This window comes from Aythya fuligula, chromosome 28, assembly GCF_009819795.1.
Source record: "Aythya fuligula isolate bAytFul2 chromosome 28, bAytFul2.pri, whole genome shotgun sequence".
NCBI lineage: Eukaryota > Metazoa > Chordata > Aves > Anseriformes > Anatidae > Aythya > Aythya fuligula.
Window position 1 is genome coordinate 3063634 of NC_045586.1, and position 15504 is coordinate 3079137.

At 62.1% G+C, this 15504-nt stretch overlaps 2 protein-coding genes across 2 annotated transcripts; both read left to right on the forward strand.

The window, feature by feature from the left end:
- The first annotated feature begins 11 nt into the window (after window positions 1-11).
- On the forward strand, window positions 12-8679 carry MINDY1 (MINDY lysine 48 deubiquitinase 1). The gene is made up of 10 exons (XM_032204565.1): window positions 12-101; window positions 4218-5784; window positions 6064-6121; window positions 6510-6574; window positions 6798-6956; window positions 7281-7383; window positions 7466-7608; window positions 7752-7931; window positions 8060-8203; window positions 8367-8679. The coding sequence occupies exons 2-10, from the start codon at window positions 5281-5283 to the stop codon at window positions 8442-8444; spliced, it is 1434 nt and encodes a 477-aa protein (XP_032060456.1). The 5' UTR covers window positions 12-101; window positions 4218-5280; the 3' UTR covers window positions 8445-8679.
- A 385-nt stretch (window positions 8680-9064) lies between these two features.
- Window positions 9065-14696, forward strand: CERS2 (ceramide synthase 2). Its single transcript, XM_032204604.1, has 11 exons — window positions 9065-9090; window positions 11074-11247; window positions 11939-12056; window positions 12179-12297; window positions 12503-12560; window positions 12646-12696; window positions 12973-13065; window positions 13285-13413; window positions 13497-13603; window positions 13713-13866; window positions 14203-14696. Exons 2-11 carry the CDS (start codon window positions 11075-11077, stop codon window positions 14329-14331), a joined length of 1131 nt encoding a protein of 376 aa, XP_032060495.1. The 5' UTR covers window positions 9065-9090; window position 11074; the 3' UTR covers window positions 14332-14696.
- The last annotated feature ends 808 nt before the right edge of the window (window positions 14697-15504 follow it).

The following is a 15504-nucleotide window of genomic DNA, read 5'->3' on the forward strand; positions in this document are numbered from 1 at the left end:
TCCTTCCTCCCCCCGCCCTCCCGGCAGCCGCCTCGTCGAAGGCGCCCCGGCAGCGTGCGGGCCGCTCCGGCGCCGAAAAGGGGGAAAACGGCACAAAAACGGTGAGAGAGGGGCTGGGGCTGGGGCTGGGGGGCGGGGAGGGGCTGGGGGAGCGAGCGGGGCGCTGGCTGCGCTCCGGGGCGTGCTCGCGATCAGCTCGTCAGTGCCGGGGATTAAAGGGATCCCGTCGGGCGTGAGCGGAACGCAGGAATCGATAATGCGAAATGAACTGAGAGAAGAGCTGCGTCGGGAAGTGATCGCCAAGAGGCGTTGGGTTCAGCTGCTGAGTACATCGGGACGAGCCCAGGGCTCAATGTGCCGTGGAGCACGTTAAGCAGATGCCTCCTGAACGCGGAGGCACCAACGACCTCCCTGGGAAGCCTGTTGCAGCACCCAGCCCCTGTCGTGGTAAAGGTGTCTCTTTCCTACGGCCCAGCCTGAACCTTTCCGTCTGGTGGTGTTCCCATACATCCTGACACAGGGTGCTAGGGAGAAAAAGTGAGCACCTCCCTCTCCACATCCTCTCTTCGCAAGAAAGCGAAGAGAGCAACAAGGTTGCCCCTCAACCTCCTTGTTTTCCGAGCTTGATAAGCCCGGTGTCCTCATCAGCTCCTCCCAGGACGTGCCTTCCAGCCGCTGTACAGGGAGAAGACGCTGGCTCCAGCCGCATGGAGCAGAGCGGGGCTGGCCTGGTGGCCGTCCCCAGGGCTGCGAGCCCCACGCCGGTGGGGCTGGGGAGTGACTGGCAAGTTCTGGATGCTCGTGGTGCAGGAAACCCCGAGGGATTTGGGGACTGAAAGCTGGTCTGACCTGTGGGTTTGGTCTGGGGTTTTCTCCTGGCAAACAGGTGGCACGACAGCCTTCCTCCTGCGGAGCTATCAGAGGTGCTTCAAAAAATGAGCGATAAAAGGAGGAGCTCGAGCTGCTCTCGGGCCCACTGCCCCCGGGAGCAGGTGACGGGCTGCACCCCTGGCTCCCCAGAGCCCCCAGTGCCTCGCCTGCTGCAGGGTCCCCGCCACGCAGGGCAGCTGGGGTGGTTCAGCATGCTCCAGGGTTTTGGAGCCGGTTTTTCTGCCTGCTGGTGCATCGTGCCTGGTAGGACACCGCCCCAGGCTTCCCGTGGGTCTGTGACAACTGTGGCTGGCGCTGTGGGTCACCAGGGGGGCTGGGCAGCATGTTTCTGAGTGTGAGTCTTTGCAGCCACACCAGGAGCATGCGTTTGTTCTTGTTTCACCTCCCGTCTCCCCGCCGTGTGTTACAAGAAGCCTCAGTGGTGTGTGTGTGGGGAGGTGTGGACCAGCACCTGCTGGGCTGCTTCCATGGCCTCCCTCCAGCAAAGCACTTAAGCATGTGCTTCGGTTTGGGCACCATGCTCTTCCTCGATCAGGACCAGTCAGCTGTTGAGGGCTAAGCGTGCGTTTAAGTGCTTTCTTGGCTCTGGGCCTAAATTCCTCTTTGTTTTTGTGCTGTGGCTCCAGCCGGAGATGAGTACATTTACAGGGCTGTTTTTCTGCTTCCTACCTGTGAATCATTTTTGTGTAAGTCAGGGACAGCCACGGCTCAGCAGCTGGGCTTGCAGTTCCCATCCCCGTGGTGGGAACGGCTGCGAAGGGCTGGTCAGAACTATAGTTATAGCACTTCACAGTGCTGACTTCTGTGATTGTTTTGGGGCAAGGTGAAGCCATTCCCCTTCCTTTTGGATTTTCTTTCCTGAATGAAATCCCTTGGGACTGTGTGACTTCAGTTCTTGCAGTGACAATGCCTGGCTCTTTCGATGCAGGAGCCTTCTTACTGCTTGCTTCCAGCACTACACAGCACCTTCTTCTTTTTTTTTTTTTTTTTTTTTTTCAGAGGAGGACCCCATTAAATGTTTTAGCTGGACTGGTAGCATATAATCCCCACATACAGCCCTGACCTACCTGCACTAGTCCTCCCTGCTTGCTTGGAGAGGTTAGGTCTGGCCCATCCGCAGGCAGAGAAGGGAATGTCTCAGAGAAGATGAATCCTTCCTGGGGGCTGGAGATAGCCCTGCTGGATTTTTTCCTCAGTGCCTTGCAGCTTTGATTAGTCTGGGATCAAACTTACACCATGCTTTTGGCAGTTAACCTAAAGATCCCCTTGTTCCTGGGAGCTTGGGGATGCTTCAACCAAAGAGTGACCATGTGGAGTGCCATGCTGGAAGCAGCTAAAATCCCTTTTTAGCACTTCTGGCCTCACAAAAAGAACAGTGAGGCCATGATAACGAAGCCACCCAGGGCTTGACTGCTTTTTTTTTTTTTTTTTTTTTTTTCCCTGGGGCTTTTGGGACTCAGAGGCCAGAGGGTCAATTATTGGTACTTCAAAGCAGGGGGGAGGCAGTAACTGGGGCAAAGAGGCAAGGACTGAGTCAGAAGCCAGGTGCAGGGTCTGGTGTGGAGCTGGGTTCCCAGCTCTGCCACCATGCATGCTCCAGCAGCAAGAGCTGCTCTGCGTGGCTGGGGGTGGCGAGGGGACACTCTTGTTGAAAACCTGCCTGGGCTGCGATGTGTTTATTGCCATAACACCCAGGAAAGGCAGGATCTAATCACACGGCTTTGGTACAAACACAGCGAAGCCACCCTCTCCCTAAGGAGTACAGGCTACAGGAGTGTAGCTTGTTTTATTTAAAGCTGCCAGTGGCCTCTGAACCCAGAGAAACCACAGGCTGGCGAGCTCAGCACGCCAGTTCTCGCTCTGGCTCTTGGACTCGCTGAAGTGAACGATGGGCTCGCAGGGACAGTGGCTTTACAGGGACTGTTCTGCACGTGGTGAAGCAAAGCAGCGAGCTTGTGCAGGATCCAGGCTGATTTTGGGAAGGGGAAAGGCTGGCGACAGAGATGCACGTGGTGCAGGGAGGGTTAGCCAAGGACTCATTTATGCTGGAAGATGACTCAGAGCCACGTTAGGGAAAGAGCCCATGGGCTGTAGCGTCCTGCTGTCTGCTCACCCCGTTTTGGAAGTGAATTCAGCCTAGCATTTTCCAGCACGCGCTGTGACAGCACAGGGATGTAGCTACAATAGCGGCTGCTAGCAAAACCCTAGAAAAAGGTGTGAGAGAAAGGGTTTGCTCAGAGAAGCTTTTCTGTGGCTGGAACCTGAGTTTCTGATTGTCAGGAGCTTGCACCCAAGCCTTTGAGTTTGTCAGTGCTTTTGGGGGGATTTCGCCTCGTCTTTGGATGCTTTTTACTTCTGAATTCCTGCTGTCCCATGACAGTGGGTGGGAGAGGCACAGAGCCAGTGCCGAAGCACTGCAGCGCTTGCTGAAACTCGCCCTCCTACTTGTTTCCCTGGAAGTTTCCTCTCCAGACACCCTGGAGCCAGGAGGAGGCTCCGCTCCGTAACACAGATGTGCACAAACACCACGCGAGGTGCCTGTGTGGTGCTCGCTGGCCCCACTGCTGCTGCGGGGCCTGCTGGCAGGGCTGTGAGAAGCGGTGGCGAAGCCCCGTGCAGCGGAGCCGCGCTGCTGCCGTTTCCTTCTGCTGGTCTCGCTGCGTCCCCCTGGGAGCTCGCGGTGGTGCAGGTCGCCGCGAGGAGACAGCCTTCTGGATTTGTGATTACTTCACCTTTTCCATGTTTGGCAGAGCAGCATTGGCAAAACCGTTCAAGCACAGCCTGTGCTGTTGCTATGTGGGTCAGGCCACACTTGCCCATTCGTTTGCTTCACGTTCGTTCCCCATGTCCCTCTCAGAGAGTCTGGGGACAGCCCCGTTGTGCGTCCTGCCCCAGCCCACCAAAGGGCTGAGCACTGGGCTCCCCGTGGGCATAGAGGTGCTTGCAAAAGTGCCCGTCCCTCTGCAGTGCCCGTCGGGTTTCGTTGCAGCCATGAGCTTAGGTGAGAGCTGCGAGGGCTGCGTGTGTGGCAGAAGGAGGGAGGAGGATAAAGATTAAGGAATAATGAGATCTCCTGGTGACTCAGCTGAGGTGTGTGCTTCAGCCGAGCAGCCCTGGTGCTGTGGGGAGGGGCAAGGGTATTGTGAGACAGGGCTGGGGAGAGACAGTGTGGAAATGGGGGAGAGGGGGGGCTGCAGGGGCGTCCACCTGCAAAAAATGCATGCTCTCGGGCCCAAGGCTTTTCAGAGGCTGAGCAGAGCTGAATTACTGGCAGTCGGATAAAGCACTGTTTCTTCCAACTTGTTTCCTTTTTGGTCCCTGTGCAGGAGAGGCCGTGGGAGGAAACCGGGCACAGGCAGAGCAGCAGGTGGAAAAACCCCGACCAAGCCGGAGCCAGGACGGAGCAGCCTTGTTCTGTTTGTGTAACCTCTGGGCAGGAGAGAAGCGTGTGCGGGGGAAAGCACTCGGAGCTGCCGCGATCCTCAGAGCAACAAGGAGAGGACTGGATAAACAAGTTGATAGGACCTTGAAAGACACATTTTCAAGTCTATCTGGGCCTGCCTTTGTTCCACAGGTCTTGGCTGGGATTTCAGCAAACTGACTCTGGTGTAAGTATGTGAGTTAAGTGTTTCAGTACACAGCTTAGTTTCTTTTTTTTTTTCCCCTCTTTAGTTGCTAACAGGAGGCAGATAAAAATACATATGTGGTCGTTAATTTTTTTAAGTGCAAGTTAGAGGTATAATCACCCATGGTGTGCGTGTACACACGCATGCAGAGCAGGGAGAATATTGCGTTTCACCAGTGGTGAATAACTGAACTTGAAGCTGGAGGGAGCAGCAGCCCTGCCTCTGTCTGCCTCCACGCTGATCAATAAGTGGCAGACCAAGTGCTGCCGCAGCATTTCTAAAGTCATTTAGAAAACCAACAGCACCAAAACTTCCACAAGAACATCAAAGTGCCTGCTACGGACTTGATGAAACAGCTGGGAAGCTCCCTGAAGAATAAACAGCCTTGAGGAGAAGGACTTGGCCTCTAAGAAATCAGACTTTTTTAATCTGCCATGCAGAGTCCATCAGAGACTTCTTAGATGAGCACTATTTTTGATTATCTAAATGAATGTGAAGTGACAGAGAGCAATCCAAGCTCTGCACGCTTGGCGAATGACTCAGACTCATCACACACATTTTTCTTGGAATAACTGAGCTTTGCATCCTAAGAAAGTAGAGCTGTGCACCGCAGCCATTACTGGACAGAACTGGGTGCTGTGGGCAGGAGCTTTCCCCTGCCTCCTCGTGGGATCCTTGGGGCTGGTGGGAGCTCCGTGGCCAAGCCTGCTGCCGTGGGAGGTGGCACCGGGCCCATCGCCGCTGCATGCTCTGAGCTGGTGGGATGGAGCTGCAGCCAGAGCAGGGGGAAATACTGCTCAGTACAGGAGACGGTACCCAGTGCCAGGGGACCAGCTCTGAGCTCTGCCAGCTGCCTCGTGGTGCGGGGGAGGCTGGCAGAGGGGAGGACATCCCAGCCGTCGGCCAGGAGAGCCAAGAGGCTGGTGGGCAAGGCCAGGTGCTGCAGCCAGGGGAGGAGGATGCGCTTGGCCCCAGCAACAAGAAGGCCCCCGAAGAACAGCAGGAGAGCGAGGACAGCAAAGCCCAGGACTCCCAGGAGGGGCCGCCTGCCCCAGGGGAGAGTGATGTGTCCCCTGGGGGAGCCTCGCGGCCGGCGGATGAGCCCCCCAGCGCCCGCCCTCCTGCCCAGGAGCGGGAACCCGAGACAGATTTCTACTGCGTGAAGTGGATCACGTGGAAGGGTGAGCGGACGCCCATCATCACCCAGAGCGAGAACGGGCCCTGCCCACTCCTGGCCATCATGAACATCCTCTTCTTGCAGTGGAAGGTGAGCAGGATGACAGGCACGGGGTCTAGAGGTTCGGGGCACTGGGTGCCTTTCCTCCCTGCAGTGCTAGGAGGAAAGTTCAGGGGTCATGTGGGGAGCCAGCTGGAGGCTTCAGAATAACATGTTGAGAAAGGAAAGGAGGGTCGAAGTGTCTTACCCTTCCTGCCTCTTCTGGTTTGATTTGTGCTGCCGAGTTGGGGGTTTGGGGCAGTGGGTGGCAGCCCTGGCTCTCACAGGGGAGGTGCAGGGGAAGGCATCACTGTCCTCTTCTGCTTGCAGGTGAAGCTGCCCCTGCAGAAGGAGGTGGTCACATCAGATGAGCTGATGGCACATTTGGGTGAGCAGGGAGCAACTGGGGGGAGTGGTGGCTGCCCTGCTGGCCCTGCAGGCTCCTGGGACTGGCAAAGGATGGCATTTGCCATCTGCTGCCCCACCTCTGGGTCCATCTCTGACGTTGCCACCCGCTGATACCTCTGCACTTCTCCCCTGATCACACTCCCCATGCGTAGCCCTCAAAGGGATGTTCCCTCAGTGTGTGGAGGAGGAGGAGCTGTAGGCCAGACCTTGGTTGGGTTGGGAGGGCAGGAACCAAGGGGCAAGGGAGTCCTGGTGCGGATCCAAGCTCTGCTGACTCTGTGCGCTGTTGGGCCAGGTGCTCGGCCCCCCCACCTCAGGGAGGAGAGCTCGGTGCCCCAGACTGAGCAGCCACATTTGCTCTTTCCAAGGGGACTGCATCCTATCCATCAAACCCCAAGAGAAGTCAGAAGGGCTGCAGCTGAACTTCCAGCAGGTGAGGAGCGAGGTTGGATGGGGGAATTTGACTTTTGCGCTGGGTCTCGAGGGACACACGGGGGGGTAGAGTGCCGCGTGTCACCCAGCTGACAAAATGGAACTGCGATTTCTCTTGGGATTTTATCTGCCTTGACATGCATGTTGGGGGGTGATGGACTGGGTGGCAGGGTGCGGGGTGCTCAGCCTGTGTCCTGAGCAGGACCCGTGGTTTCCCCCTGCAGAATGTCAACGACACCATGATGGTCCTCCCCAAGCTCTCGACAGGCCTGGATGTGAACGTACGGTTCACAGGTGTCTCCGACTTCGAGTACACACCTGAGTGCATAGTTTTCGACCTCCTCAACGTCCCGCTCTACCATGGCTGGCTGGTGGACCCGCAGGTGAGGCTGCGGGCTGTCCTGGCACCTGGCTGGGTGGGTTTGTGGTGTGTGTGCGGCTGAGACTTGCCCAGGGCTGGCTGTGGTGCTGCTCTGCTCTCCCTGGGGGACAGTGATGCAGGTTTGGCTGCTCTGGTGTCCCCAAGGGAAGCTGCAGCAGGGGCTGTGCTCCCTGAGCCGGGGCGGGATGCTCAGCTCCCTCCCCATGCAGATGGTGGCCACTTCCCTGGCTTAAATCCTCCCACCCTTGCCCTCTCCTGTGCTCCTGTGGGTGCCGCGGGAGAGGCCGGGTGCCTGGCAGCCCGGGCTCACTGTCCTGTCCCTCAGAGCCCCGAGGTGGTGCAGGCCGTGGGCAAGCTCAGCTACAACCAGCTGGTGGAGAAGATCATCACCTGCAAACACTCCTGCGACTCCAACCTGGTGACCGAAGGTGAGGGCCCTGGGGCAGCCCTCGGCCTGCCGTGGGCACCCTGGGGTGCCTCGGCTCTGTTCTGACGTTGCTGCCATCCCAGGGCTGATTGCGGAGCAGTTCCTGGAGTCCACGGCCTCCCAGCTGACGTACCACGGGCTGTGTGAGCTCACGGCTGCTGTGAAGGAGGAGGAGCTGAGCGTCTTCTTCCGCAACAACCACTTCAGCACCATGATAAAGCACAAGGTGTGGCTGTGCCCTGGCTTTGCTCCCTGCCCTGCTCCGCTGCAGCAGTACCTGCGTGGCTTCTTGCAGGATCCGGGGGGCTCTGAGCTCGGGTGCTTGCCCTTTTGGTGGCAAGGCTGACTGTCCCTGTCCCCTCTCCCCAGGGCCACCTCTACCTGCTGGTGACGGATCAGGGCTTCCTGCAGGAGGAGAGGGTGGTGTGGGAGAGCCTGCACAACGTGGATGGTGACAGCTGCTTCTGTGACACTGACTTCCACCTCAGCCATGCCCTGGGCAAGGAGGCGGCTGCTGCGGCGCCCCCAGAGCAGAGGCAGGTGGACCAGGTAGGGGGCAGCCCGCGGTGGTAGGGGACTGGCGTTCCCTCGCAGCTCCGGGGCGTGCTGCAGCTCCCCTGCCACCGGGATTTGTGGCACCTGAGCTAGACAGAGCCCCTCTTTCTGCCTTTCCCCAGGACTACATGATCGCCCTGTCCCTGCAGCAGCAGCAGGGACAGGGCCCCTCCACGCTCAGTGACCTGGAGCTGGCCCGCCAGCTGCAGCAGGAGGAGTACCAGCAGCAGCAGCAGCAGCCGCGGCCAGCCCCGGCCCCCGCACAGGTAGCGGGGACCCCCTTCCTCACACCTCTTCTTCCCCGCCCTAGCGGGCAGGGGAGGCAGAGGGCAGGGGCTGCGGCCCCAGCCTGAGGGGCTGCAGGGGCACAGGGAGGGGGGGGCACCCCGGCGTGCCCTCCTGTGCCCCAGCCCCGCCGTCTGTCCGCAGGGCCGAGCGCAGTCAGGGGGGCGGCCAGCCGGGGAGCGGAGACAGCGGCAGAAGGACTCGGACTGCACCCTGCTGTAGTGCCCAGCGGGACCCCCCCCTCCTGGGGGAGCACCAGCCGGAGCCCCCCCCAGTCCTGCCGCTGACCCTGGGGGCAGCCGGAGGGGGGCGGGGGCCGAGGGCTGCTTCCCCCCCAATATTTCCCGTGGCCTTAACGTGGGGGTGAGGAGCCCCCGGGTACCCCCCGCCCCTCCCGGCCGGGGGGGGCCCTTCCAGTCGCTGCCTTAGCCCGTACCAATAAAGGACTCTGCCCGGAGCGCCTGCGGGGTGCTGTGCTCTGCCTCGGGGGGGGGGGGTGAGGGGCCGGCGGCGGGGCACCGGGAGCGCCCCCCCGGTGGGGAGGGGCTGCGGGGGGGGCGGGGAGGGGAGGGGAGGGAGGGCCGGGGCGGGCGACCCCCGGGGGCTGCCTGCGGGCACCCCCCCCGAGCTCCTGCGGCCCCCGGGCGGGGATGCCGGGGGGGGGGGAGGGGGGGGGACGACTCCGAGGCCCCACCCCCTGCCGCGAGGCCCCGCCCCGCCCCGCGGCCCCGCTCCCCTCCGGGCCGTCCGTCGGCGTTGGCGGTGACGTCACTCCCGCCCGCTGCCTGGCGCGGGGCGCGCGCGGGGGGGCGGCGGCGGCAGCGCGAGGCGGCGGCGGCGGCTCCGGGAGGCTCCGGGCGGCGGCGGCGTGAGTGGGGCCGGGGGGGAGGGGGCGGGAGGGAGCCGGGTCCCGGCGCCACGGGCGCGGGGCGGCCGCCGCCGGGCTCCGCGGGGCAGAAGCCGGCCCGGGGGCCCGGCCTGGCGGCGGCGGCGGCGAGGTAGCCGCACCGGGGGGGCGAGCTCGGACCCTGCGGCGCCGGAGCGGCCCCGGCCCCGCTCCGGGAGGCTGCGGCCGGGGGCAAGCCGGGGGCGGGCCGGGACCGGGCCGGGCCGGCCTCGCGTTCCTCCTTTCCGCCCGAATCTCGCCATTTTTGCAGCCCCGGGGCGGGGCCGGGCGGAGGCAGAGACCCGAGCGGGTGCCGGGGCTGGGGCTGCGCCGCGGGACCCCCCCGGGGCTGGGAAGCAGCGGGAGAGCCCCGCGGGAGGGGGAGCGGGATGCGGCCCGGGTCCTCCCCCCCTCTGTACCGGGGCTCCCGGCCCCAGCTGGGGGCACCGAGCGGTCCCCGGCGTTAAGCAGCGGCCGCCCCCCGAGCCGGCGTGGCCCGGGCCCGGCCGTGCCCCCGCTGCGGCCTCCCCTGGCGCTCCCTCCCCGGGGCCTCGTGGCTCGGGACCGGCCCGCGGGGTCCCGCCCGCCCCCTCCGCGGCGTTCCCGGCCCCGGCCCCGGCCCCGCGGGCGCTGCCCGGCCCGTTACGCGCCGCCCGCTGCCGCCCGGCCCTAGCAGCGGCCTCGCCCGGCCGAGCGCCGCTTGCGAAACGGGGCCCGGCGCTTCCTCTTCCCCGGGAGGGGAGGGGGGGGCCGGGGGGGGACCCGCTCGTCCAGCCCCGAAAGCCTCGTTCGGAACCGGGGCTCCCGGGGCTGCGAACGGGAGCGCCGCGGCCCCGTGCCCGGCGGGCGGCAGTGCGGGGCAGGAGAGCCCCGAGCCCCCGGCCGGGGGTCGCGTCCCGGGGCCGTCGTGTCCCGGGCCGCGGCTTTTCTGGGCCGGGCACAAGGCGCCCGTTGTGCCCCGGGCCATGAAATCCCTCACCCCGCGCCCTCGGGGCGTGCAGGGCCGCCCGCCCCCGCCCCCGCCCCGCCGCGCGTTTCCCCTCCCGGCGGCCGGGGACCGAACGCGGGGGGCGAGCCCGGGGCTGGCCCGTCCTGGGCCGGGTGGCCTCGTAACGGGGCCGTGCGCGTCCCCTCGGTGCGTGCCCCGCTGAGGCCGCGGGAAGCGGGCCAGGGATCGATGTTGGAACCGGGAGCGAGGTTCCTCCCTCCAGCCTGTGCCAGGATCCGTCCCGCGGCTCGCAGGCAGGAGCCTGCCCCGGTTAATGATCAGCCGCTGACCTCTCCGGCACACGGAGCAAAGTCCCTTCGCCGCAGCCCAGCGCCCGGCCAGCCCAGGGTGCAGGGAGACCCCCACTGCCCCATGGACCCCGGCCCCAGGCCGCTTCACGGGGGCTTGCGGCTGCTGGGAGCCGAGGTGAAGGCCAGGCGGGGCACCAGGCAGAGGGGTGTCCCCGCTCACGGGCTCCCATCCTCGGCCCTGCTTCTCTGGGTCATGCTCCGCTCGCCCGGGGGAGGTGTAGAGGGCGGCGGTGCTGGGGTCCAACACTTAAGCACCGGGGATCCAATTCTGGGCAGCACCGAGCGCTGCTTCTCCTTTCAGGCCCGTGGCACTTCCCCCAGTGCCAACCGCAGAGTGGTTTTGCTGCTTGAGCCGTGTCTATGCCGGGGGGGGTCCCCAGGACGGGCCCTGCTCCCGCTCTGGGCGTGGGGTTGGTCCTCTTGGGGCTGCCTGTGGACCCGACTGGGTTCTGCGGTGTGGGGCTGAGGTGCTGGCTTGTCGTGCACCCAGCTCTGAGCCCGGCTGTCCCCAGCCCCACACTCGGCTGGCTGGGACCAGCCCTGGGGCCAAACTGTCCCTTCCTGCCCCGGTGGCTGGTGGGAGGGGACATCCTTTCTGGCTGTGTGCTGCTGGGGGATGGGGAAGGTGCCATCTTCATCATCTCCTTTAATTCTTTCTCCCCACAGCATGTTTCAGACCTTGTACAGCTATTTCTGGTGGGAACGGCTCTGGCTTCCGGCAAATCTCACCTGGGCCGACCTGGAGGATCGCGATGGGCGAGTGTATGCCAAAGCCTCTGACCTCTACATCACCATCCCCTTGGCCTTCCTCTTCCTCATCGTCCGGCACCTCTTTGAGACGTGAGTGCTCCCTGCCTGGGTTCCCTGGCCCAGCCGTAGCTGTACCCCTGGGGATGGGCGTGCGGCTGGGGACCTGCTGTGGTGCCTTAGCCGGGGGAGAAGCAGGGCAAACGCCTGGAGGTGGCACCCTGTCCTCAGCCCTGGTGGCGAACGAACCTGGGAGTCCTGAGAGCTGGCGGCAGCACCCTGCAGGCTGGGAGCTCTGTCCACAGGCTGTCGCTAGCCCCCAGCACGGATTTAGGCCCCAGGATCTGCCCTCGGTGGCCCTGCACAAGCGTGGCTTTGTGCATCCTCTGCTGCCCTTATCACGGCACAGTCGGCTGCAGGCCCCAGCATTTAAGGAGCGATTTGTTGGGCAAACAATGGCAAGCTGAGGCTGGGAACAGACGAGGCTTTGTTGGAATGGTAGGAGAAGGGGGCGGATACGGCCGTGCCTCTTTGCGCTGTGCCTGGGAGGGGGGCAGTACCTAGTCCAAAGGTGTTCCCCAGCCCTGGGGTGAGGGAGGGACCCAGGGAATACCCCCTGGTGAAGCCTGCCCTGGAGAGGCTGCCTGTAGCAAGGCCAGACAGCAGTGGGATGGGGAAACTGAGGCATGGAGTAGCTGTGGGTCCCCGGGTGGCTTTGATGGGGCTGCGTCAGCCATGTGTCACAGAAGTGGGGGCACCTTGTGTGCTCCTGCTCCTTCCTCAGGTACGTGGCCACCCCACTGGCTGGGCTGCTGAATGTCAAGGAGAAGATCAGGTTAAAAGCCACCCCCAATGCCGTGCTGGAGAAGTTCTATGCTGCCACCACCAAACACCCCAAGCAGGTGAGGTGTGTGTGCGTGTGTGTGCGTGGTGGTTGGGGCTGAAATGGGCTCTGTGGCTGGGGGAAGGCAAGCGGCTGAGCAGGGGCATTGTGGCGTGATGTTGACATCTCTGCTGCCCTTAGGCTGATGTGGAAATGCTCTCTAAGAAGAGCGGCTGCACAGTGCGGCAGGTGGAACGCTGGTTTCGGCGCCGCCGCAATCAGGACCGGCCCAGCCTGCTCAAGAAGTTCAGGGAGGCCAGGTGAGACCACACGCCCGTCCCCGCAGTCACCGTCACCCTTTGGGCTGGCCACTGGGGACTGCCATGTCCCTGGGGTGCATGGGGCTGTGGGGACCCACTTGGCTGGGAGCTGCCCTGGGAGGGTGGAATATGGGGCCGGTGGGTCCGTCCTTGTCCCTCCCTCGCCCTGGTGCCCGTCTGAGGACCATCTGCTTCCTTTTTCCAGTTGGCGATTCACGTTTTACCTTATTGCTTTCATTGCTGGCATGGCTGTCATAGTGGATGTAAGTACTGGCCTCTCCTGTGCCTGGCCCCATTGGCCCCCAGCCTCCACCTAACACCTCTCTCTCTCTCTCTCTCCTCCCACAGAAGCCCTGGTTCTATGATCTCCGGGAGGTGTGGAAAGGATACCCCATCCAGGTGAGCACCCATCCCCATCCCAGTCCTCGTCCCACAGCCCTTCCTGCCTTCAGGGGCTGCCTGGCTGATCAGAGGCAGGGATCAGGGTGCCCAGGTTGTGGGAGGGTCTCTGGCACCCATGTGGGTCTGCCTGATGCCCACAGAGGGGGAGTGAACCCCTGGCATTGCGCAGAGCACCTCTGGCAGCCATGTGTGTTGGCTGATGCCTGTGGAGGGGAGAATGAACCCCCTGGAATACAGGGAAGATCCCCTGCAACCTGTCCCTTTGTCTTTCAGAGCATGCTGCCCTCCCAGTACTGGTACTACATGATCGAGCTCTCCTTCTACTGGTCCCTGCTCTTCAGCATTGCTTCTGATGTCAAGCGCAAGGTGGGCTGTGGGGCTCTCTGGGGCCAGGCCACTTGCAGGGCTGGCAGATGTGGGGTTGTCTTGGCAGGGCTTTCTCCATGTTAGTAGTGGACATTGGAGACCAGACCAGCTGCCTGGGAGGATCTTGGAGGGGGTCTTGGGGTCAAGAGGCATGTCAGGGAGCTGGGGGTTGGAGCAGGGTCAGTGTAACCGTCCTCCCTCCCCCTTTCCTGGGCGCAGGACTTCAAAGAGCAGATCATCCACCATGTTGCTACCATCATCCTCATCAGCTTCTCCTGGTTTGCCAACTACATCCGCGCAGGAACACTCATCATGGCCCTGCACGACTCTTCTGACTACTTGCTGGAGGTATGTCCCCAACCCCACCACCACATGCATGGCCGTGGCCACCTCCTGTGTCCCCTCCCTGCCGCTCACCCCGTGCTCTTCAGTCTGCCAAGATGTTCAACTATGCTGGCTGGAGGAACACATGCAACAACATCTTCATTGTCTTCGCTGCTGTCTTCATTGTCACCCGCCTGGTTATCCTGCCCTTTTGGTGAGTGTTGGTGCTGGTGAAGGTGTGGGGAAACTGAGGCATGGGATGGGAATACCCACAGGGTGTGGGAGGCCAGTCCCTGCCATAACAGAGCTAATTCTTCTGCCAGGATCATGCACTGCACAGTGGTTTATCCACTGGATCTCTACCCTGCCTTCTTCGGCTACTATTTCTTCAACTTCATGATGGCGGTGCTGCAGTCGCTGCATATCTTCTGGGCCTACCTCATCATCCGCATGGCCCAGAAGTTCATAACTGGAAAGGCAAGACAGGGGTCTGGGGGTGGCTTGCAGCCCTCATGCTGCAGGGAGGTACTGCTGCAGGGGCTGGATCTGGACCTGGCTTGTGCAGCTTGGGACGAAGGGAATGGGTCTGCCCTGGGTTAAAAGGTGGAGGCTGGGGGTTGCATTATTGGATTTGGACCCCAAACCAGGAAGCTGAGCGGCTTCCTAAGTCCTGTTATGTTCTTGTTGGAGAATAATTGGGGTGGAGAGAAAACTGGAGTGGTTGGGATCAGGGAACCTCAGGCACAGCAGGAAAATGTTGCCCTGGCCCTGCTGCTGCTGACCGATCTGCCCACTTCTCCTCTCCCCCCACAGGTGGTGGAAGATGAGAGGAGTGACCGCGAAGAGACAGACAACTCGGAGGAGGAGGAGGAGGTGGCAAAGAATGGGCCCCTGTCCAACGGTCACCCGGTCCTCAACAACAATCACCGCAAAAATGACTGAGCACCCTCGCCCCGTGTCTGCACTGGCAGGGGCGGCTGGGGGCCCTGCCGGAGGCCAAACCCGTGAGATGTCAAATCCCATCACGCCACCCTCACGTAGCACCAGGGGCCCCGTCCCCTTCATCCTCTCCCCTCTCTGGTCCGGCAGAGCAAACTGGGACCCTGGAGAGCCCATCTTGACCTCCAGCTCCCTCCGTCGCCTCCTCCGGAGGGGCTGCAGCTCTGGGGGTGGCAGCGGTCGCTGCTTCTCCGTGTCACACCCACCCTTGATTCCCTTTCTGCCTTTTACCTGCTGCCTTAATCTGCCGTGGTGCCCCAGGGCAGGCAGAGTGCAGACAGCTCCCTCTCCAGCTGCCAGCACCCCTCTGGGAAGGCTCCTTCCCCTCCCTGCAGCCCTGTGGAGTGGCTGTTGCTGGAGAGCCCAGCTCCAGCTGTGCAGAGCTCGAGCCCTGCCCCGCGTTAGTCCCTGGTTTCCGACCATCCCCCTCGCTGGAGGGGAGTGTGTTCTGCAGTTGGCATTTGTGCCTCTTCCCGGTGCGCAACCGGGCCAGCTCTGCCTGCGGGGATGGGTGTGGGCTCTGGGGGAAAGGTTTTTGCCCTGCTGCCAACCCTGTGAGAACAGTTTGGAAAAGCCCCTTCCCTGACCTGTGCCCGGCTTTGTTGCTGGCACCAAGCAAGGGAGGCTCAAGGTGGGGGAGTTGGTGGAGAAGTGGGCACAGACCCTGCTCTGCCACTCTCAGAGCTCTCTGAGGATGGAGCAGATGAAGTAGTCCTGGGCATTTCAGTGGCTGAATTGTTGGACAACACTAGGGAGTGCTCGGGAAGGAAGATGTAGGGTTTAGTCACTACTCGTGTCTTGCAGAGGATTTTAATCCGCTCATTTCTCTTCTGTAAATGGGTTTCAATTGCAGAGTCTGTCCCTCTCTGTGGCCTCTCCTGATCCCTTCCCCAGCTGTAACAGGACAAATTTGTGATTGATTTTTGTTTCTATTTATTTGGAAGATGGAAGGAGCCAGTCCTGGCTCTGCCTCACACATCCATGTGTCTGCTGGGCACAGTGCTGGATGCAGCGAGACCTCCCAGCATGGAGGGGTGGGGGAAAAGGACCATTAACCAACATCAGACCAAAATGCGTTTTGTTGTGTGTTTTTTTTTTTTTTTAAGAAAAAAAAAA